A 23,207-nucleotide genomic window follows, 5' to 3' on the forward strand; every position below is an offset into this window, starting at 1 on the left:
AGCAAGAAATGAAAAAACAGATGGCATCATCACCTGCTAAAAAATGGCCGAAAAATCTTTACAAAAAACACACTTTTTCCTCAGGCAAGGTTAAATGCAAAGAAGGGCCATGTTTGTTTTGCTGCAGAATTCTTTATCTGTGATGTCCAGTCTGTTCTTGCGGAAGCTGGCCCATGTAGCCTGCATCCTTGAAGGGGTTTAAAGTTGATACCCTCGGGCAGATTTCCACCCTGTCCCTTAGTTGGTACACACCCCAGGGAGGAGGGGAAAAAATAATCCTTAAAAAAGTGATTTTAACCCCAGGTTTGGTCCATTCGGATGGATGTTTACAAATTTGTGGTGTCCAATCTGTTCTTCTTCGAAAGTAGCAGCTGGACTGAGTCAGTGATTGTGTATCAGTGTCAGGGCTTGAGATCTCAGCATCCAGCGCCTCGCAACAAGCGATTTTTGTCGCTGTGATCTGCGATCATGATCACATGCGACAAAATTTTGCAATGGTCATCACAGGTGCCTGCAGCAACAATCGGTGGTCGTTGCAACCGGCAATCAATATCAAACTCGGTGACATGTTGAACACTTTATTTATGTTGTATTTCTTCGTATTTTTCAGGTGAACAAACTAGATAACAAGATGGACCAGTGCCTCTACATGTTGAATACGTTAGTCAAACGGAAGGAGACCCCGGTCAGTGTCACAGTCAACGAGGGGTCCAAGGAGGAGGAAGTATAGCCGAGGCAAGTTTGGGGGGTCAAGTGGAGCCCTCTAGTGTGAGGAGAGATTCCAGAATATGAAGCTTCAAAATTGAAACATTGATTGCTAATTCTGGCCAAGAAAACCAAAAAGGAATGACGTCATTTATTTCCGCTGAAAAGCAGATTCAAGTGATGATGTAGATTTATAGACTTGTTCTGAGCACAAAATGCGAAACGCGACTAGGCTTAGAATTTTGTAAGGTACTGTGATTACAGAATGTGACATTTCTGAATCGTTTTGATCTCAAGTTGCGGAGTGAGTGTGCGGATTGATCAATAGGGGGCTTATGCAATGAGTCGAGGTGTGGCTGTCAATGAGATGAGGACAGATTCATGGATCAGCACAAGAGTGGCTGCATGTTTGTAGTCAAGAATGTAAAAGATTGGTTTTGGGAGAGAAATCGTGGAAAATAGATTTAACTCTGATAAACTTAAAACCAAGGATGAATCTGTGGGTGTTAAATCATGAAAGATTGATTTTCTCGAAAATGCTATTTGAAATGGTTATGGCTTTGTGCAGGGTGAGTGGATTAATCAAAATGGTGAACTTAACCCATATTTGCCAAAAAATAATTACCTATGTCCCAGTAGGTATAATTAGCAGTGATCCAAAGTATGATAAACTAAACTGATGTCATGACTAATGATTTCTTGAACAATTCTAAATTCACAAGATGTTGTTTTTAGGCTCATGAAGTAAAAAACAAAGGTTCCATGGACATAAATGTGTCAAAATACTAACCAATTATGGGTGAAGTTATTGCAGAATAGATAAAATCATATTATGATTCTATGATATCATTACTGGACAGGAAACATTGCCATATAAGAATATAAATACTACTTAATCTGTCATATCTTTTTTACGAAAATTGTACAAATGTACACACACCATAGATAGATTGTACCAAAACTCAAAACATTTTATAGAATGTGAAATATTGTAAATATGAGATCATGTGACCATTGTACAGACTGTCATGTGACTTTTACGCCATTCCAGTGTTTTTAGATATGATGTTTTTAATCACGTCAATGGATGCACAGGGCAAATAGATGTGAACAGCAGCCAAGTTTGCTGTGAAGTAATTTTTTACGGTAAAACATAGATGGCGCTTTATGGTATAACCAATTGGTCAAGAATCAGTTTCTTGATAATCCCATGCAAAGACACTTGATACACTTTGGGATGCATACTCTCAGTGCCCTCTATACACAGGAACTCTCATTAGTGCTGGCTGGCATTTTCAGGAGACACTCCTCCTTTAAGTCTTTTCACAACTGAAAGGTACATGCAGTGAATTTTTGCTGTTTGAAATAATGGGGTCAGGGGGGGGGGCATTTATGTTCGAGAAAACTTTGGGTGAATTTGAAATTAGGGTTTGATACAGGGTTTACTTGACCTGTAACCAATTATGCTTCCTCCCTCCCACGAATGTTATTTTGATTCTGTCTGAGGAGTCGTAACATTTCTAGGCCAATGATTTCTTAACCTCCGACTTTTGTTAGTTAGCCCACTTCCTAGAACAGGCCAATGCATTTTACACTTGCAATGCATTTTCTCAGCTGCTGAATGTGTCCAATTACCCTAGAATAATTCAAAAAAGAGGAGTTTGCTTGTCTGCGATTTGAAATGGCCGTGGGTTGTGGTGAGATATGATGTGGTTTGTCGCTCAGTTCTTTTGAGAAGTGAAGAGGCTCTGAAGCTTTGGCAACTTGGGTCAAGTAGGCCTATTCGTGAATCGCTTCGTCAGTGCTGAAATATCAACCTCTCAGTGGAATATACCGCAGACGTAGAAAGCATCGACTCACACTAGGAATATTATGGACTGAAGTATTGAGAACTGAAGTAAGTGATTTGAGAAGCGAAAAATCAGCACAGAATTCGTGGACCCAAATTTCATTCTGTTTCCAATGATAAGATTCTTCGTTGAAGGCGTACAGCAGGATTCGAATACAGTACATGTGTTGGATTTGTAAGCAGGTTTTAGTGAATGGATGATTACTTAAACAGGTTGTACGCAATCCTAGTGCGCTGTCATACAGTGTTCCCAGGATTTTGTCGTTGAAGTCAGTAGGAATAGTTTCTGTTACCCCTAAGCTTTTGCAATGCCAACTGTTAAATTTTCGTACCCCTCAATCATGAGTGAGACAGTACAAAAACGAAGTTATTGTAAACATTACGATTGTGCAAAAGTTGAGGCCCTGAATGATGAGAGGCATTTGAGACGAAAGCATCTTAAACGGTTCATGTGGTACCCGACGTTGGGGTGGAAGGGTTTTTATGGTCGCTTGAAGAAGTTGCGGGTTCCAAGGTGTTCAACTCCTGGTTGGAAGAGGTTGATAACTGAAGAAGCATTGGTTGTTGGAGCAGACGACATGGTAGGAGCAGACGACATGGTAGGAGCAGACGACATGGTAGGAGCAGACGGCATCATAGTAGGAGCAGACGACATCATGGTAGGAGCAGATGACGACATTGTTGGAGCAGACGACATCATCATTGGAGCAGGTGACATGGATGTTTTCAACAAGAACGTCAGAAAGAGGTGGAATTTGGGGAAATCAAAAATCAAATCTTCAGGAATTGGTGATGTCCACTGGTTGAAGAAGAAGACAAAGAAATGTTGGGCATTGAAAAAGTTTACGAAATTCACGAAACGAAAACGGAAATGTCGCAAAGATTCCTTATTACCGGACTCTCCACAGCTCGAGCGCAGACGCACAAGTTCTATTGCACCTGTTGTCTCGTGTGTGAGTGTCTCAAAGCTGAAGGGAGTGGTTTCACAGAGGTGCAGACAAGCTGCAGGGTATGTCCAACGGTTCGGGGGCTTCTTCAGAAGGTCTGGTTATGATAGGCTTATCCAGACTGAGCACTGATGTTGGCGGTCGATAGGCATATATTCAAAGGTGTAGGGATGACTATAGTCAGAGTGGGTCTGATATTTTACAGGTTCCAGGATAAGGCCAAGATTAGGGGCATATATTCAAAGGTGTAGAGATGACTATAGTCAGAGTGGGTCTGATATTTTACAGGTTTCAGGATAAGGCCAAGATTAGGGGCCATTATTCATTAAGTTACTAAGATTGGCAAACGGGCTGAGTATTGATGGCGAGGATTGATAGACCTATTATGATTGGTCGAACTTGGTAGAATATCTTAGCAGTTTTTGTAATTTTCCAAAGTCATCGAACAGGAAATAACCCAAATATAGAAATGGATAATTAGTTGTCTGAGGTTACTGTGAACCCAATAATTTGGTGATAACAATATTTGACAGGAACATTTTTTTAGCGATTTGCGACAATTTTTATTATTTTTCTATTTCAGTTTTGGCGGCCATTAGGAAATTTTCTGTAGAATTTAGGATGCCTCCCTTTTATAAAACCAATTTGAGTGTGATATATGTGTTAATCAAATTATATAATTCTTGTAAAAAATACACTGCCCTTGTGAAGAACTACTTGTAAGGTCATGATTTACATTTATGAGTGATGGTTTACATGTAAATACATGGATTTTGTACCAACTAGACCAATTTTGAAGAAGTTTGCACCTAGCCTAGAAATTTATATGAAACAGTAGGGTAGATATGCGAGGTAGTCAGTTTAGCATTTTTTGCCGTTGATCGGCGACTTTCTGTGTCAGACTGAGGGTATCATGCGATTTCAACATTTTTATTAAGAGTGTGTTGAGAGAAATCTGCTACCATTTAACCCACCTAATGATAACCATTATCATCTTCTTAAAGGGAACTGGAACCGCCGAGCGATTTATTCAACTTTTCGACTTTCACCGCCCGAGAAAGTCAAACTTCCAACTTCCTATTCGAGTTCAGATTTGTAGCTCCGCCCCCAGTGCCCGAGCATGCGCAGTTCAATTTGTTATTATTGAGAATCATGTGAGAATCACGTGAGTCATGCGATCTTTCATTCATGAGTTTTCGTAGTAAATTCCATAATAGTGACGTCACTCAATGATTGACAGCTAGGCGCCATGTTTCATTCATGCCTCGTTCTGATCACCCAATACGCGGGAAATGAAAACGAGGTCATACGAACTGGCTTGGCGGTTTCAGTTCCCTTTAAGTCTCTCACCTACAATGTATCTACCTTCCTTACTTCCAAGATCTTTTTCTCCCAAAACATTTAATATTTAACTTCTACCATTGTTGATATCAGACTGTAAACTCAAACTTCAACTTTGAAATACAGTCCAGGTCACAAATGACATCTGTCCTGCTTCGCGTCAGTGATGCGCAGCGTACGTACGAGTTGCACGCCAATGTTTCGCGTATATTACGCCCAATTTACGGGATCTCAATTGTGATTTGGACTGTAGCCAAAAACTGTTAAAAACCCTGAGAAAATCTTCTCATTTAGCCTGGGGTCCTTGCGTATGGGGACATAATTTAATCAGCACAATGTAAATATGCACAGGATTATCAAGTATATCAACTACATGACACTTTGCATTCCTGAGGAGCAATAAAATCGGAATGTATTCCCATATTTTCTACTGAAGTGAATCACAACATAATCATTATAGCTGACATGTGTGTATAGAAACCCCACTGTCATTGAGTATCAATTTTTTAAAACCAGCCATATGACATGTGGTTCTACTGCCAGTTACTTGATTTTATGCACCTAAACATGCACAAGTGTGTCAGATGCATGACTAGAAGATGTTAGGAGGCATAATATAGATAACATTCTTTATAGGTGTTTCAGAAATGGGATGGGGGGGTTAAGCTTAAAATGAGGATAATACTGTCGAGTACCAGAGTCGGTAGTCATGGTAATGAAATGTTTTGGTAATTTGAAGTCCAGTGGTCTGATTATGTTACCACTGAAGATATTTTACTTACAAAGCTTTGACTTGTTTATATGATGACCCACCTGTAGTTTCATTGTAGACATTCACATGCCCGATGTACAGTTACGACCAGAACCATTGTTTTGCCAAAATCTCTTTCAAATTCTGTTTGGAAATACTGTAACAGATGTATTAAAGACTCTAGTCTACCCGGGGTTAAAAGGGGTCTGTCTGAGCAAGTCCCACTTTTAAAAACAGATACCAGATCATGAAGTATATTTAGATGTCTGCTGACCCTCTATATCAATGCCAAATATTGCACTTTTTGCTGTAATTATGATGTAAATGTCTTGTACTGTAAATAAATGAAGCCAAATGATCAATCAGTGATGTCTTAGTGTCTTTATTGTCTTTTGAGAGTTCATGCACTATAGTCCCTTTAAGCCTTAAAGATAGGACACTTTGTTGGGAGTCTAAATGTTAGGGTGCTTTTTCCTGCCACACCCACGAGTGACTGCAGAATGATTTATGGAAAATTCTGGTGCCCATCTGACATTTTGGAGATACAGACACTAGGCCGTCTCAAAAACAATGGGGCTTTTTATACGTCGTTGCGATTTAGTTACTGAGTGAAAGTCCTACCACATTTGAGATCCTGTAAATTGTCTCATAAAGATGATGTCAGCGTATTTTGGAGGTCCTGTGGATTGTTGCATAAAGGCAGCCAGTGTCGCAGCACATTGGAGATAAAGTTCCTTAGACATTGTCACAGCACATAGGAGGTCATGTTGAATTAGCCACTTGGACAATGTCACATCACATCGGACAACCGGAGACTTATAGACTCTAAGACAAAATCACATCATAGATGGACGAATTGGATATACATTCACTACGACAATTGCCACAATTGGTGGCCGAACGCATAGGATATATATTTGCCTGGTCCTGGTCTTTTACGTCCACAGCAATTATTGTACATTAGTAAATTGAAAAGGCCACACGCAGCTACGCGAACATCAGCGTAACCAGTGACTTTTCGACCTTTTTTAAATAAAAAGAACTTCGGGCTATTCATATAATGATATAATAATGGTTGGATTACATGCGTGACCTCCAAATGACATTCCATTCTCCCGGACCCGCGTCCCGAGCTCGAGGTAAGACCAAGTTGAACTGAGGTGAACAGAAATCTAACCTGTCATCACCACGTACAATCCGTAATTTGGTGCACAGGATACCACGAAATGTCCACGATTTGATCATCTGTCGAAGGCTGTGACGGAGATTCAATTATACGAGACATGGACAGCAGCGGAAGTCAATGTCCGATATCTGGAGACAGGCACATTGAAACAAAAACGCCAGCCCAACTTCCTGTGCATGTGGTGAGATTATATATATATTGCTGGCACTGAACCCCTTGCGGCCTTGACCGAAAAAGGATCCCGCCACAAAAAGCCACCCCATAGTAAAATAGCCATTCTCTTAGTTGCCATAATGTTGAAAAATCAGATGGTCGGCCATGCTTCCGAACGGAAGTCCGATTTTGTGACAAAATGTATAATCACATTAAAACATAATTGTATAGAGAGGCTTTATTTTGTAACCAGTGAGGTCAGGGGGTCGTGAGCTCAATAATTCTGCTCTCGAAAATTGCTACTGACGCTTCCGATTCACCTCTAACTATTATTTTGGCGAAGGTTCCAATCATTTCGGTATGCAATTAATATGAATTAAAAGTGAAATTTTCCAGGTCGGATGTCCTCTTCAGATCTTCTGAATGAAACTCCAGCAGCATCACAATATTGCGGATCATCACCCTCCAGCTTCTGACCCACCTAACTAATGTGTGCATTAGTTGGCGGACAACTCGCGGACCATTCGCGGACAACTCGCGCGTGATTCACCATTCCGCTAAGACCCATTCCCTCCGAAGCCGACCAACGCGCGTTGTATGAAAGGCCAAGCAATGCCAAAACATTGATGGTCAATATGGTGGTCCACGGTCTCCCGTCCGCCGCGTCTCCCGTCATGCTCACAACTTGTGTTCGTGTTATTAAAATAGAGAGGTTCTATTTTTTGACTTTCCGAGATAGTTCCGTCTTTTCGTGACGTGAAGTCACTCTCCGAACATCGGTACAGATCGTCGGGATCTTGGCGGGAACGAGACGAGAGCTCTCGGTGGATTAGCGGCATTCCAGCGGGAAGATTACCTTTTGTAACTACATGTACTGACAGTCCAGTCTGCCTTTTGTTGCAGGAGAAGCTGGACACCGCGCTCGCAGACGACAATCCCTCGCTGTCTCCTTGGCATGGGAATATCCTCCTCGTCCACTGTCCACAGATCACCAGTTTACTCATCATTAAACAATTTGGTATCAAACTCCGTCCATCCTGTCTCTTTTCTTGAGAAAATCTCCTCCAATTATTTTGACCCTCGCCCTGTGGGAAGTCCTTGCGTGACCAATCACCCGATCTTATCACTCCGTTGCAGACGATAGTTTTGAACGTTCACCCTAGGTTGACCATCTGATACTGCATTATAATGCATAGACTTTTCAATAAATGTAAACAAAGTCGGGACCAACGTGATTGAGACCAAAGATCAGCGACAAAAGCATTCTGATTGCCCTCCTCGTCCCCAAAGTTGCTCCTCCCGGTCTGAATCAATGGTTATGAATGTGCAAAATGGGCCCAGCGGACAAGGTTGGAACATCTTAACATCACACAGTCCTCTGCTTTGCCTTTAACAAAGAATGCCTGAAAATTCGGATACAACCATCTTCTACCTTGAAGAGACAGAATCAACTCAAAAGGTCACTGCACGAACGCTTGTAATAACCCGTTACAATAAAGAAAATAGCGTTTTATTATGATTTGGTGTAAAACATATTTTTCCCACACATCAGAAGCTTCTACAAGAGTTCAGCGCATCCTCTGCTCTGATGGCGAATCAGGTTTTATTATGATTAGGAAAATAAAACTTGTGACAGTTCATGAATAAACACCAGTAGCTCTGTTAACAGACGATGTTGTCCACCTGAAAGAACCTCTTCAAGAATTATTATGGAAGGAGGGAAAAAGAGTAGTTGTGACAGAACGAATTATTCGCAGCAGTGAGTGGTCCGAAAAATTAAAGGAATTTCAACTCGATAATTCGGACTTAAAGATTTCACCTCAAAGAAATGAAAACACAAGTTCACTTGAGAAAGTGGATTTGAAAACCATTCAAATGCGATGTATTTTTGATTCAGTAGATATCAAAATACTCAAATTGTCTGTCGGTCGAATGTGGGACTTCCGGTCCTGTTCCTGGCAACTGAGCGTAAATGGGGCATCCTATATTTGACAATGGTTCACCATCATGATCATTATCTGCAGGTGTATTGTGTGATTTACAGGAAAATCAGGTCCGATTCTTGTCAAAAAGATTGTTGAACGATGTTTCTTTGATCAAGGTGAAATCTTCCGGAAGCAGGTGAGCTTTGGCGGGAAATCAACCTGTCGTCTGAAGCTGCAACGAAAATCCCGGATATTCGCGCGGCCGTTTTTGTTAAAAATGGAAAAGTATTGAGAACGTTTGGATGGAAAGTGAATAAATGTACAACAATGTGTGAAATTGCTTGATAAATTCATGAAACTCTGGGTTATTGAGGTGACACTTCGGTCAGGCGTCCTTCAAAGGTTTCGGAACATCGTGACGTCATCAACTTTTGTTGCGACCAATCAGGAAGAGAGAAAATGGTTGCATCTTCTTCTAATCGTCTGCTGGGGGTATGCGGGTGAACTATGGGACATCTTTTTGATCCGGTGTCTTTTTATGCGGATTTAGCATCATAAAATGATAATCTCTCTGTAATTGCTGGTGGTGGGCGTGGGGTCAGGGTCGGACCAGGTTGGATGAAAACAAGGACGGGCAGATTTTAAAGAACAAGTGATAATATTCATGATGTCGGACTTTCATTTTGATAACAGCTTCTTCTGGTATCGCTGCTTGGGATGAGGTCAGATGAGGGATATTGAAGTCTGTGAAATGCTAAGACCTTGATTCAATAAGGGCTAAGGAATAAGGGGGCTGAAGTCATAAGACAAATGAGTGTGGGGAAGTAATTTGTTTAACGAAAATAGGAGCTACACCCAGAGACGAGCTCTAGCTAGACTTCAGAAATCACCATGGGGACGTTGTTTATTCCTTTCACCAATCCAATGAGCCCAGCCGAGAAGACCTCACCATGAGTTGTAATGACTCAGGAAGTATTCCTTGGAACAACATCCTTGTAATAAAATATCGGATATCTGCATGAAAATATTATTGTGGGAATACCATGTCTCATATCAAAAGAAGGAAATAGATGATTGCATTGGCACTCGATAAGGAAATCTGGAAATTCGGTACAAAATTCCCTTTGGCAGAGAAAAAATATTTTCCCAGTAGATGGCTAATTTAGGGCTAGTTGTTCTGACGATTCCATCTTTGAGATGAGGCTAGGAATGTGTAATATGATGTTATGGTCGCTACATAATCGATAAGACGGGTTAATCGGGATCCATTGATCCACTTGTCGCTGTGTTTCGGGATCCTCGCACACCAGGGTCAGGCGCCTTTAGTGTGGGACGGATCAAGCCCCGCTCTCACGGTCAAACTAACCCCGAGGCTAGAAAAAAAGTCAAAGTTGCACGCTCATCCCCTCTCCCGCATTGATACAGAAGGTCATCCGTACCGAGTGAAAGGCCCTGAAGCTCAGGATGGAGTTTAGGTGAAACTGAAAAGTGACTTGCCAATGGTCGCAAGATTGGTGATGCATGGCTTACCAATGACATCGCGTCTTCTTTTCCCCGGAAGGTGAACCATGGATGTTCAAAGTACAACTGCAACATATTTTAGGACACAGTGTTTCCAATTAGGAGTCATTTCAAGTACATGTATACGATTTCAAGTGGGGGAGACGCGTGTCGATGGCGCATCCGTCTATTGTCTTCTTGCAACAGGTTGTTACAAAATCTATTTTCACTTTTCAAAATATCACAAATTTCCAATTGTACCTTTTGTTTGAGTTATACCCCAACACAACAGCTGGGGTCGGGGCCTCGACCCCACTCGAATGAATGCGTCGCGTGCCGGCACGCGACAGCTTGCGACACCCCCTGGCCTATTGTCCCGAGAGATTTACCAAATTCACCCGCTTTAAGAGAATGTCGGAGATCTATCATTAAATAGACGTTTAATTGTCTCTCATAACGTCGGAGGCGATCTTGCATGTCTGTAGGACAATTTGACAATGATGATTTGAATTTTGAGTGACGGATAACCGCCACGAGTTGTCGCGTGCCAGTTTCCTCGCATGCGCACAATGAACTTCCTCTGCGCCTTGGGATAATTTTGGCCTTGTTCAAGGAGTGTAACAACAAAACCTGCGCGTGCTGATCTCTGCGCACCACACAATTTGAATTATGCAGTGTAACATGAAAAAGTGTCCGCTGAAGAATAGTCCTACTATGTTTTTCGATGTATCAAATAGTTTCAAGAGCGTAAAAATGGCTATATCGATGGAAGGTATGGACCCTCCGCCACCTTAGTTCAAGAAACGACATATATGTGGTGTTTTATGCAACAAGTGCTACATGATACCCAAGTACCTCAGCTCTGGTTTGAGTCTGGCGCCACTGGTTGGGGATTGTGTGAAATTCCCCAGAGTTCTAACAGCGATAGGCTTTCTAGTGCGATTGGCAGTCTATAATGCGATTGGCAGTCTATAGTGCGATTGGCAGTCCATATAGTGCGCTGCGTACTTCGAGCGCCGTCTGGCGAGGCAATGATTATTGTTAGATCACTGGTGCACCCGGTCGAGAAGTTCGACCGCTCTCTGCTGCACCTGGGACGATCATTACGTGCGTTAAATTAGTCATGATATCACAAAAATAACAAATGAGATAAAGATCGAATCATCTGATTTTCCTTTTTTATGTTTTAATGTTAATTGGCTCACGCGAGGCTCGTGCGTGCGCAGGGCGCGTGGCACAGCCTCCGTCTTGACGTCACACCAGTGGTCGTCTGCTTTCCACAGTTTCTGATTTGGCATCGCCTGACCAATGAGTACGCCTTGTGGACCCCGCGTGCAAGAGCAATTGTCACGAAGATTGAAAACAGTCAGATCATGATTTACATCGTAAATCATATAATCATGGTGAAATTGGTGTGTTTTCTATTGATCGTAAAGAAAGTTTGGAACAGTCGTCTATCAATTTTAATGTGCAAATCGCTGACCACTTTCATTGTTGATTTTTCTGTCATCTGCTTTCGTCTGATAAAGGTTGCTGTCGGCTTCTTGTGCATTGATCCCGCCCTGTCAATCAGGTCCGTGTGGTGCCACTGATAAAAAAATGGAATTTCATTAAAACCTAATAGGGCCTAATGGTCACTTCGCCAGAATCTGACACCAATCACCAAGAACGAGACATAGAGGCAAAAACTGGCAAGTTTTCCAAGACCATTTAGGCTTTTTCCGTACAGTGCCATCTCGTGAAGTGGACTCGACACTGAAAATACCCCTGCTCATGCTCCAAGGCAGACAGTAGGACCGCATCACCACACTACTGTCACTGCGCCGAAGTAGACCCTTGCCCTAGCTGGATAAACGCCCATAATTTGTATTCATAGTGAGCCCAGCCGATATGATAATGATGATGATGACCTCCCAGTCCGTTCTTTGTAGTTCCTTCTTTGTCCCACCCAAACTTTGACAGACTATAAACATTACGACAACAGGCGATTAACCCCCTCTGGCCCGCGTTGTTCACACTCACAACATAAGCCCATTAAATGGTAATTATCGTATATGTAGTCGTCAAAGCTGTCATAAATTGTCATAAGCACATACTTGATAGCATTAATATTAGTGGGCCCTGGGATTAGGGGAATAAAACTGTGATATACATTGTTTTGGTATAGTTGAGATTAGCCACAACACATGTGCATTAATTGAAGTGTCTCCAACAATGTCCTTTATTGGTGTATGTTTGTTTTTCGTATCATCTGACGGATTTTTATTACCCATTGATAACATTTTCTTTGCATGTATTAGCTATGTTCACACGTCGTTCTTTCAAATGCGTCAAAATGTCTGCCTAAACTTGATGAAGGAGGAATCCAAAATGGTATCATTTGTCCGAAAGTGATAGCATACTCCATTTAATGAATTCATTACAGTTTACAATCCGATGAGTTCTTGCATTGAATACATGGTTGTAACGTGGTCGGCCCTTTATGCCAATCTAAAATTCACCTTAACTCATGAAAACCGCTCGGGAGTTGCTATTTGTTTAGCTAACGTTTAACCCATTACATGCAGATACATTTTTTTGGGGGGGGGGGCATCCTGTATATGTGTGTATTTGAAAATAAAGAACACACAGCTGACTATATCCAACCTATTCACATACATATACTCATCAACACAATTAGCCCAGCCATTGTATCTGAAAGGATCAACAAAATGTCGCCACACCCGTAACAAACTTCACAATAAAAATCACAACATGAACAAAAATCAACTAATCTCCTCTTAAAAGAAGGACGCTGTGACGGTGTTGATTGATTAACTCGCTAATTAGTCTCACGTAACTCTTTATCGCTTCACGACGCGAAGGGGCGTTTTATTTTCGGGGTCGGGGGCCATCTGTCATTTACTTCGCAGGGGGCCATTGACTTTGTTACGTCATCAATTTCATGCCCATTCACCGCCTTGCTTCTTTGTTGCGTCAAATTACCACTTGCGATATTGACAATGTTTTTTTTGTTAACCGATTTTTTTTCTTTCCATCTGGACAAGGATGTTATTCCAAATTCGCTAATGAATAATATATTGCATTTAGGAAGCAAAACAGAAACCCGTGTCATTGCGTATATACCTGACGGGTACTTGGGGGGAAAAGTACACCTGCGGAGTCAACTCGTAAAATATATATCGTATTATCACATTCTCGATGTCCTAAAGAATTCATCCAATAATATTAGCCGAGGAGACGTTTGGGTATAAACTTTGTTGCCCCATCTATGACACAGTTTAAAAATTCACGTGCCCCATGTACAATACAAAGATCAATGATAGAGTCAAGAATATCCAAGCAAACAATCAAAATAACTTTCAGGATTTCATACAATTTCAGGAATGTTATTCATCCTTGCATTGTTGTGCCTCTCGGGGGGGGGGGGGTCCATTCTTACTTTTCAAAACAATTTACAGTTTAGAATTATTGGTCTTTAAAGGCATGTACCCGTACTTCGTTCGTTCAAAAATTTCAAAATTGACCTCGAATTTGAAAAATAATTGTGTAAATGCGAACTGAGTATAAATTACAATAATACTGTTGTTTAAACAGATATACAAATAGTATGAATACCAAGTTTCAGCAAATTTGCATGCAAAATAACTGCGCTACGGCTTTGTGATTTTCTTTTTCCTGTCCCACCAGTAAATACAGCGTATCCTTTAAAATACAATTGTTATCAGTGATCCTTGATCTTATCCATCTTCTGAGTAATTTCAGATCAAACTTAAAGTTATGACCTATATTTTTTTTAGGAGCGTATACAAAAGACTGCCATCAGTTCTCAAAATATCATAGGATGATTTTCCATCACTAGACATTCCAAAGATTGCTGATGACGTCATTTTAAAACCATGTTTGATGAGTGTCCGAAATTGCTAACTGAGGAATTAGTCTGCATGGTAAAATAACTATTACACCACCGAAGAATGCACCGTACCGAAATATCAACACGACAAAACTCGTGAAACTTGGCAGACGTTATTGTAAGCTGGGACTCAGGCTGACCTTCATGTAAACAATGCACCTGGAGGCGAGGTAACAAAGGAAACCAAACCACTCCCGCATAATAAAGCGGCAGCGCGGCACCAGTAGCCAATGGCAATGGGCTCTTCCGCTCGCTTAAGTGCTGATTGGTTGTGAGCGCTTGTTGTTCGCACTATGAGAAACTTTAAGCGATGAGGTCAGAGCAGTCATTGTAGTAAGCCGTAGTAAACGGACTGGAGCAGACAAGTTGTCAAAATGCCGAGTTATGGACGAGTTACACCCAACCCGAGAGTATGTCGGAAATTATTCGCGGACGATGGAGATATGGATGCAATTAAGGATGCGAAATGTTCGTTTGAAAATACGTTTAACAAAATTCTAGAGGAGGAAAGTTCTAGAGCTAAATTGCTCTATAACTTCGACCCGGATAATGGTCCAATGGCCACAACAACTGGAAGATACAATTGGGTTGCAATGAGAGGAGTCGATGTCCCATCATGCTACCTTCACAAACCAAGGGATTTATACCCGAAATATTCAAACCAGGACAACCAGGATATGATTCCTTTGACTCAGAGTTTGCAGAAACCGTGCGATAGCCAGTTAAGGGACAGTTCCACATCTAGTCAGGATGCCTCAACGTTTATCCGTCCAGAGAGTTCAGAAAAAACGCCTAGAAAAATACGTTTAAGGCAGAGCAAAGTAACTGGTAAGTTAACCTATTAAATGGAACTTTTAGTTGGTCTCTTCTGTTAAACTTTTGATTTACAATATATACAGTTTACAAATGTACTATTTCTGCAGGTTGGTAACGGTTGCGTTGGAGCATATCACCAGGGTATTCGTTCTAAATGTAGAGGTATCTATTTCCTGCATCATTAGCGGGCCTAGAAAGGTTATTTAATGGTGGACTCCACACAGCAGCTTGGAAAAATTCCTTTCTTGTACCAACTATATAGGACTATTACAAGTACATGCATGGTATGCTTTTTTCCGCTTATACCTTTTTTCCTCAAACGACAAAGACAGAAGCACCAACGTTAAGACTAACACCAGTGAAGTAACCTCGGAAATGTGACTATCATGGCAAGTCTTTGCAGACTTATTTTGCATAAACATTGCATTCGGGGTCTCAATGTTATGATGTAGCCATCCTCTCGCAAACAACGTCTACAACGTGTATAGCGGGACGCGGTGGGGGATGTTCCTCCAATCTTTGCATAGGTCAACCTAGTTTTAGTGACTCCTTTTCCAGCGTTCAATCAGACGAAGGTTGATGGAACATCTTCCTGTTGGAATGTGAGCCTTCGTCTTTTAGTGTAGGCCTTGACATCGTTAACCATTTGCAGAGTCAACCGGTTATTTCATAATTTGTCTACTCGAATAGCAGGCCTATCGTAATTTTCATAGTACGTTCATAGTCTGATAGTATTACTACAACCGTAGGCCTGCACTAGTAAATTGATAGAGAAATATCGTATCCCAGGCCATGTAAGGCCTAGATGACCCGGATATCGTAGCGGAATGAGAGAGGGGCGGGGCTCGTTATTTTACTGGAAATGGTTGCAGCGCGGTGGCTTTGGCGAAAGCTCGTGCATAAATATTGGGCACTTTTAGGCTTAGATTTCGCCAGCATGCCAGTGGAAAAGCAACTCTCTTTGAGTTTAAAGCGTTCCTGTTGGGAATAATAATCAGAACCAACTGGAAAATAAGTCGATGTCCGTATCCATTTTGATCTTCCGATGTGGAAATATCAAGTTTTGGAACCGTCACCTCAAAATCATAATCTCCGAATCCATTGTATTGTGTGTTGCATGCACTTGTTCCCGAGGCCAAGAACAAATACACCATGTCCAATATGGGGTATTATCACAGCAAATAGTGTATTGTTTGATAAGTGTTGCCTGTGGAATGAGGTGGACTTGGCCAGTATCGCGTTGGGTGGATTGCATCGATATCTAAAAAAGCAACCATCATTTCGTGAGGATTATTGAACTGGTTTCTCTCCTAAACGTCGAGAGGCGGAGTGTATTGAAAAACTCCTGATTATACGACGATCTCTTCCCAGCTTCTGACTCTTGGTGATACTGATAAAATGGCTAATTGTTGTCTCTCCACAAATGAGAGAATAAGTCAGAGAACTGCTGATGATTCCCATGTGCTATTTTTTCTTAACGCCACTGAAAGTGAAAATGCATCCTGAGCTTCTGGGCCTTGAACTTCCAGCGCTAATATTGCCTCCGTAGCCTCCGCCCAGACGCGCGTTGTCTGAATGATGCAAGCTAATGTGCTGAATGATGTGTGCGGGGAAGAAGCATACAAATCACCCTGGTATTCGAGGATGTTGAATATGTTGCTAAAGTATTCTTATGTATTTGTATTTTTCAGAATTAATGAAAATCTCAAAGCCTAAAAGATCTCTTGAAACCTCAAAGCGGAAGCGACACACAGACATCTCAGCAGACGATAGAATAGCAAAGCAGACGAGAATCGGTTTATCTTAGCAAGGAATTGCATAATCATAGCAAAGTAAGTTTAAAAACTGGTTGATATGATTGATCCGACACCAACATATTGGTCAGTATGACGTGATATAGAAAATAAGGCAAACATACATATTTCTTTAACCCTATTGGGCTTGTGACCCTTGAAACCCACACGGAAATTTCCTCAACTCCCACGTCCATAATCAGGATGTTGGAGGAAAATGCACGGAAATCCCATTGCATGATTAAATTCCAAAACCGAAATGCAATTTCATGATTTATGGTGGACATGAGCGATGTTTTGGACATGAATCAGCAGCGCGTGATCATCAAACGGGATGTCATCACGATGCGGCGGGCTACTCGACACTAGACATGATTTAATGAGGAAGTTATAGTCATGATGAATTTCGAAACAAGCATCAGACATCCTCGTTGAACTATTAGATTTGTTGCCCCTAACAAGGCTAGCATCTTAAATCTTTGGGAGCTGGTCTCGCTAGAATACAGAATGTTGACTGAACAGAAACGACCTCGTGTATTTTTTACTTCCACAAAAAGCATCATTATCCTCCAGTGACCCGAAATGCTTGTCTAAGAGATGACACTCATCAGGTGTAAAAATAGGCTGACCCCCTTCGTGAAAGTTCACCCCAAGAATATCAGGTGCATAGAAGGGTGTCCCAAATCTCATTGTCCCGTCTCCTCGAGATGTGAACTCTATTGTGCGGACTTGTCTTCCCTTTCAAGGCTGTGCAAGGTTGTGCTTCGCGGCGGACGAGCCCGTCGTTCTCTCACCCGAGTGGGGCCAATGCTTCATGGACGAGTGGTTTGAACACCTCTTCGGGCTTCGGGTGATACGGCTAGGTGTAGGCTACCCGGGCCCTGTGACTTGTGACAAAGGAATGAACAATTTATACCCATTTTTAAACAAAATATTTCTTTCGTAAAATGTCACAATATGACAGAATCCGAACTCAAATTTGGCGTCGGTATGACTTTCATGACATACTGCCCCTGTGCCCCGAAGAGTTCACGGGGACAACCCGGCGCTGACCGCATTGCCCATGCAAAAAGGGCTTGTCCTTGCACAACGTGTGATGATATTACGTGAGATTTCATGCAGTGAGTGAACTCTTGCCCTTTCTCCCTTCCGTGACCCAGCATCCAGGGCCAGAAAATATGTTGGATCCTTGATAACCTGTTATGTCATGTAAAGTATTTAGGTGCGTGATCCCTGGTTTTTGTTTCTGGGGAACATCATCCTGAAAGTTAAGCCAACACTCGGCACTAACGACCGAGCTTCACAAAAAAACCCACACTAAAAGCAACAAAAACAAAACCTTCTGATATGATGGGTTTCGCGAATGAAAGTTGGCCAGTAAATAAGAAGGAGATAAAATTGGATTACTTAATGACCTTTAGATGGAATGAAAAAGTAGAAGGCCAAAGGCATTGGCATTTACTGCTGTATTTATCTACAATAATTTGATGTGTTTTAGACGGTTAAACAAAAAATCGCCGATATTGCGAAATGTAGCTTAGGTCTGCAACTTTGGCAATCGATGAGTCATCATGAATAGTAAGTCTGATAAAATCATGTTATACACCGTAGGCCTATGTCAGCTGTGAATGCATGCATATTTCATATACCAATCCTCTATAGTGTACTTGTAGTTCCAGATTCATGTTCAGTCCTGTCCAAAGGCCCTTGGCAGGTTGGCCTATTTTTCCATCCCTGTGCAAATAATCAAGCTCATTAATTGTCTGTGAGGATATTCATTAATGGCATATTAACGAGTCAGGTTAAACTTTCGCTTCAAACAAGACCGGACTTGTCTCCCGATTATGAATAGGCCTTACATATATATTTGTCTCGCCCACTATGTTGTAATATCAAAATATCAGAAAACATGTACTTGTATTTAACACATTTTAGACCGTCAGCCGACGATTGCTAAACTGCAGACGCAGTGGTTTCGGTGGCCTCGTCAGTCTCCTTATAGGAGGACCTCCTCCGTCATGTATAAACATGAACTTTCCGAGAGGGAGGGGAGGGGTGTATTGAAAACCCTTGATATGGGAGGAAGGTTCACCCCTAAACTGATGTCCTGCACAACCATAATCGCCAACGTGAATTATATTTTGGCCTAGCACTTTTGCTCAGCGTGCCTGCATCTTTTTATTGTAATTGTCCCGTACGCAATGATTTGAGATCGTGCGGACGATATATCTCAAAATTAAAGCGAAGTACCTAGTTATTATAAGCTAAAGCCTACACTCTGCAGTATCCATCCATCCACCCGCCCATTAGGTCATCCGTCTATTCAGACATTTGACCAATTGACCTTTCCAAGGGGCCAGTATTAGTAGTTACCAACGGCAACCAGTTTGATAGACAGCCAGTATTGGTCTTGCAATGAAACGGCGGCACGCATCCCATGTAATGATGACGTCATGTAGGCGTCATAAGCTGAAAGGTCATGCGCAAAGTCATCAAACAACCAAATTATGCAGGGTTTACACCAGGCCAAATAAGTCACTGTAGCCAAATTTAATAAAAGAAGCGTTTCTGGTATCGGACCCCACATGATTCACCCAAAACAAGGCTCAGGAATTTGAGGACATGATAAATTTTTTTGTTGCTGATGTGATTCTCGGAACTGATTCTGCCATTTCTGGATGATCCGATGCCAAGCATGATATTGTGCCTGGCAGACGACCGACAGTCTCACTTCCGTTTCTTCTCAAGATGGCAGCGAGCAGAAGACCAAGTTCTTGGTGATCTCTTAAATTATATTATTGCATCATCATAGAGGCCAACATGTATAGTTTGTTGATAGTAAGCGTTTGCTAACATCCTTAGAATTGTTGTCGTCGGCAGAGCCCGGAAACTTTAAAACTTGGAAGGTGGCGACTATCTAACTCGGATTCGTAGAGACCTTTCAGTTACAATTTGATACATAATGCATGCAGTCATTTTCTAGACTTCTGAGGCAGTCCGATCGCCATCGGTAATCCTAGTCGTGGTGGGGCAAAGCCAAGCCACTGCGTCTGGAGTGCAACACCGCCCACGGCACATGTCTGGCGGACATTTTCTGGCTTTTGATTATACCTTGAGTGGGAAGATAAATTATATACTTCCTGTGGCCAACGCCCACGAACTACGATGTGCTCAGACAGCTTGAGACCGCGATTCGGCTGAATCTCGTCTGCAGTCTGTTCTAGCTTAGAGTTCAGACAGCATTTCCTTTCCAATCACCAATATCAACAGACTAATACGTTTCCGCTGTCCATTTAGTGATACCACGCAGGTATATAGTGTATCGCGTGATTAACACGGAAAAAGAACTCCTTGTAAATGTGAGCGTTGGCTAAACGTCAATCGGACCCTCTTAATTAGAGATGCAGGAATGAACGCTGCAGGAGGAGACATAATATTCAATCTAGACCAGGACTGTTCGCCTATAATTATAGGCTGTACTAAGTAATGCTATTACACAAAATATTTTAGTAAGTTTCATGGAGGGTTAATGCATTTTATGCACGATTCCAGGTGAAATCTTTGGCATCAGATGTGGGCAGGCATCATTAGTGCAAGCTGCTGCACATGCCTGCTGCATGTTCATCAGTTTACCTGCATGTTTAACAACACAGCTGGTCAACCTCGCCCACATCCTCCTAAACTCCGATGCAAGTACATCTACATGTATATTGTATATCAACATGTTGTGAGGTCATCCAGCTGTGCCGGACTTGATTGCAGCGGGCTAAGTTTACCCGCCACTGATATATATGGATGAGCAAATTACACAGCTAAGTCAATTTGTCCCGTTTCGACGAAACCATTTGCTTGCAAAGTTCTTCTTGCTTATTGTGTGCATAATGCATGGGGCATAAGAAAGTCAAAACTTTCACATCCCGTTTGCTCAAACCGATCCGTTTCACTTGTTTCGTTTCTGGTTATTCAGATGCTCAAACGTTTTCACAATTTCCAGGATCTGGTTAACAAACCTAGAAATCTCAACTCGAAATGAACTTTCATTAGCAATATGTCAACACTGTGCTAACTAGCTTTCTTCTTTGTGTTTTCCAGGTGTCCGAGATGCCCGCACATGGTCCCCATCAACAGACACACCTGGGAAGACAGGCAACTAGTCAATCGTGAAGTCGTCTGCTGGCGTCCAAACGTCAACACTGGAGGTCATGTGACAGGAGTCGTCGTGATGACGAGAAAGTTTGCCTTTGTTCGGAGATTTCCGGAAGCATTCGGAAGTCACTCTCGTCTGCTTCTGCCAAAAGTTGGCTTTTCGTGACAAAATATCCGCTGAACGAAGAGAAACAAGACGAGATCTTTAGGAAGGTACAACGTAAAACAAGGCTGTGTATTGGCTGATTTCGCAATAATAATTGCCTGGTTCGGCGAGAGCGCCGCCACAAGAGAACCATGCTCACTCATGATGGAATTGTTTACCAACGGAAAGGAAAGTAGGACATTGATTATATATGCATATAATTGCGATGTAAACACAATGGACTTCTTGGAACAGTAATATTTTATTAATAGTCGTGACATATTCTTTCAATTATTATTAGTATCCATGGTTCCCAACGGGAAATTATTGGCAGTGGATTCGAATGAGGCCAAACTTTTTATGATATTAATTTCAAATTTACTAAATATACTTTAGTTTTTTCTGGTGTTTTTTTTCTTGTTTTTGGTATTTAAGAAATCTCATTTTCCCATGCACGTCCATAAAAAGAAAACTAAAACAAGCCTGTTGGCGACTCAGTTCAAACAAATTGAGGCATTTTGCACGCGGCACCGCAATATCAAATATAACCCACGTGCAGGAAAAAACAATCGCCCTGAACGAGGCTAGCCAACTTGGCAGACGGTCGACGATCCGCCATTTTGGATATCATGTTTTGTTTTTGAAAACAAACGGTCTTTGTACATAATATTGAATGTTGCTATTTATTTCATAGAAATCTCGCATGGTAAACTATTATTCATGTGCAGCTTTCAATTGGAAGAAACTTTCCACTGAATTGGGCGCGACCTAGCAAAGAGTTGCCATTATGCGATATATACTCTGCCATGAAAATGATCTCGAAACTTCAACTCTCGTCTCATAATACTTTCTGGGTGTCCTGTTAACTCAAGGTCAAATTCATCTGAATTCCTACATTTACTTTTTTTCCCCTGTTGAGCTTTGGAAAGTTGGTTGCGGAACTCGATGCAGAAAACGAAATCCACTTGAACAGAAAAACTGAAGAACCATCTCCACACTGCTAATGTCTGAAGATCTCAGAAGTATGCTCTCACGGCATTTATCTTTAGCGTTAGCTTCCGAGGCCAGGAATTACCTGGAGAAATCAGATTGGGCTTTCTTTGTTTACCTAGCATGCTAAACAAATCCTGGCATTTTGTTCACCTGAGCAGCCCTGCCCAGATTAATCCACTTCGAAGCCACGCGCCAAGCGTCTATCTTGTTGATGGTAAACACATGGCTTCCCCTTAAATCTCGCAAACAAAGAACTCGCGAGATATCCCAAACCCTCCGGCTGCAGCCAGATTTGTACAATCCTTCAGGTGCATTTATAGCGGAAAACCGCAGATAAAACGTACCTGCGGACCTCATGGTATCATTTCCTCCTTGATTTTATCGTCTGCTACCAGATAGCAAAATATCAGTTTATCATATCATTGATAAACGATAAATTGATCTGTACGAAAAATCTTTTTGTGTATTCTACAGTCACAATGCACATACGCAATAAACCAAGCCAAAAGCTAGAAACAACAACTTTCCAACCGATTTTGCATCCTTAATTGTCTTCGGCCTTGACCCTGACCTTTCATTTCACTTGACCTTGAGCTTATGCGACGACGGAGTTGAAAACATTGTACATACTTTGTAAATATTGTAATGTGCTATTTATTTTCAGAGAAGACTTTTTTGTAAAGGACACTTTGACGTGAAATTTTGTAATTTTGATAATGATTTGACATTTTCATATGCATGTTTGATATTGATCCATTTCATTTCCAGGTATTGTTTTATTTCGTTGATAATCAAATGATAAGCATTTTAGTGCAGTTAATTAAATTTTAGTATTTACTTAGGATGAGGAAAATCCTTTAGATCATTCGTGGTTGCATACGAACCCGTCATTTGAAGCATTCTGAGTGCGCTTAAATATCAATTAACTTAAAATAACTTTAACTTTAAAATTTTCTTAGTAATGAGCCATTTGATAATCTCTCTATGCATGTAATGCAACTTAAATTATTTCTAACGTATTTTAGGAATTACATTTTAAACTAT

General features: G+C 41.4%; 1 protein-coding gene and 1 long non-coding RNA gene across 3 annotated transcripts in view; both read left to right on the forward strand.

Moving 5' to 3' along the window:
* LOC135487789 (potassium voltage-gated channel subfamily KQT member 1-like) overlaps positions 1-5,958 on the forward strand; it is a 105,446-nt gene extending 99,488 nt beyond the window's left edge. Inside the window, exons 15-16 of one of the 2 annotated variants that reach the window (XR_010446887.1) lie at positions 611-3,706; positions 3,790-5,958. Coding sequence is in view for 1 of the 2 variants with exons in the window: in XM_064771871.1 (XP_064627941.1) it covers positions 611-730 (120 nt within the window). In the remaining variant the exon portion in view is untranslated. Of the gene's footprint in view, positions 1-610 lie in introns of both variants that reach the window. The other variant, XM_064771871.1, reaches the window with a different exon arrangement.
* An 8,599-nt stretch (positions 5,959-14,557) lies between these two features.
* Positions 14,558-21,589, forward strand: LOC135487852 (uncharacterized). The gene is made up of 3 exons (XR_010446893.1): positions 14,558-15,098; positions 16,778-16,918; positions 20,972-21,589. It is a non-coding gene; the product is annotated as an uncharacterized LOC135487852 (long non-coding RNA).
* The last annotated feature ends 1,618 nt before the right edge of the window (positions 21,590-23,207 follow it).

This window comes from Lineus longissimus, chromosome 5 (genome assembly GCF_910592395.1).
Source record: "Lineus longissimus chromosome 5, tnLinLong1.2, whole genome shotgun sequence".
Lineage (NCBI taxonomy): Eukaryota > Metazoa > Nemertea > Pilidiophora > Heteronemertea > Lineidae > Lineus > Lineus longissimus.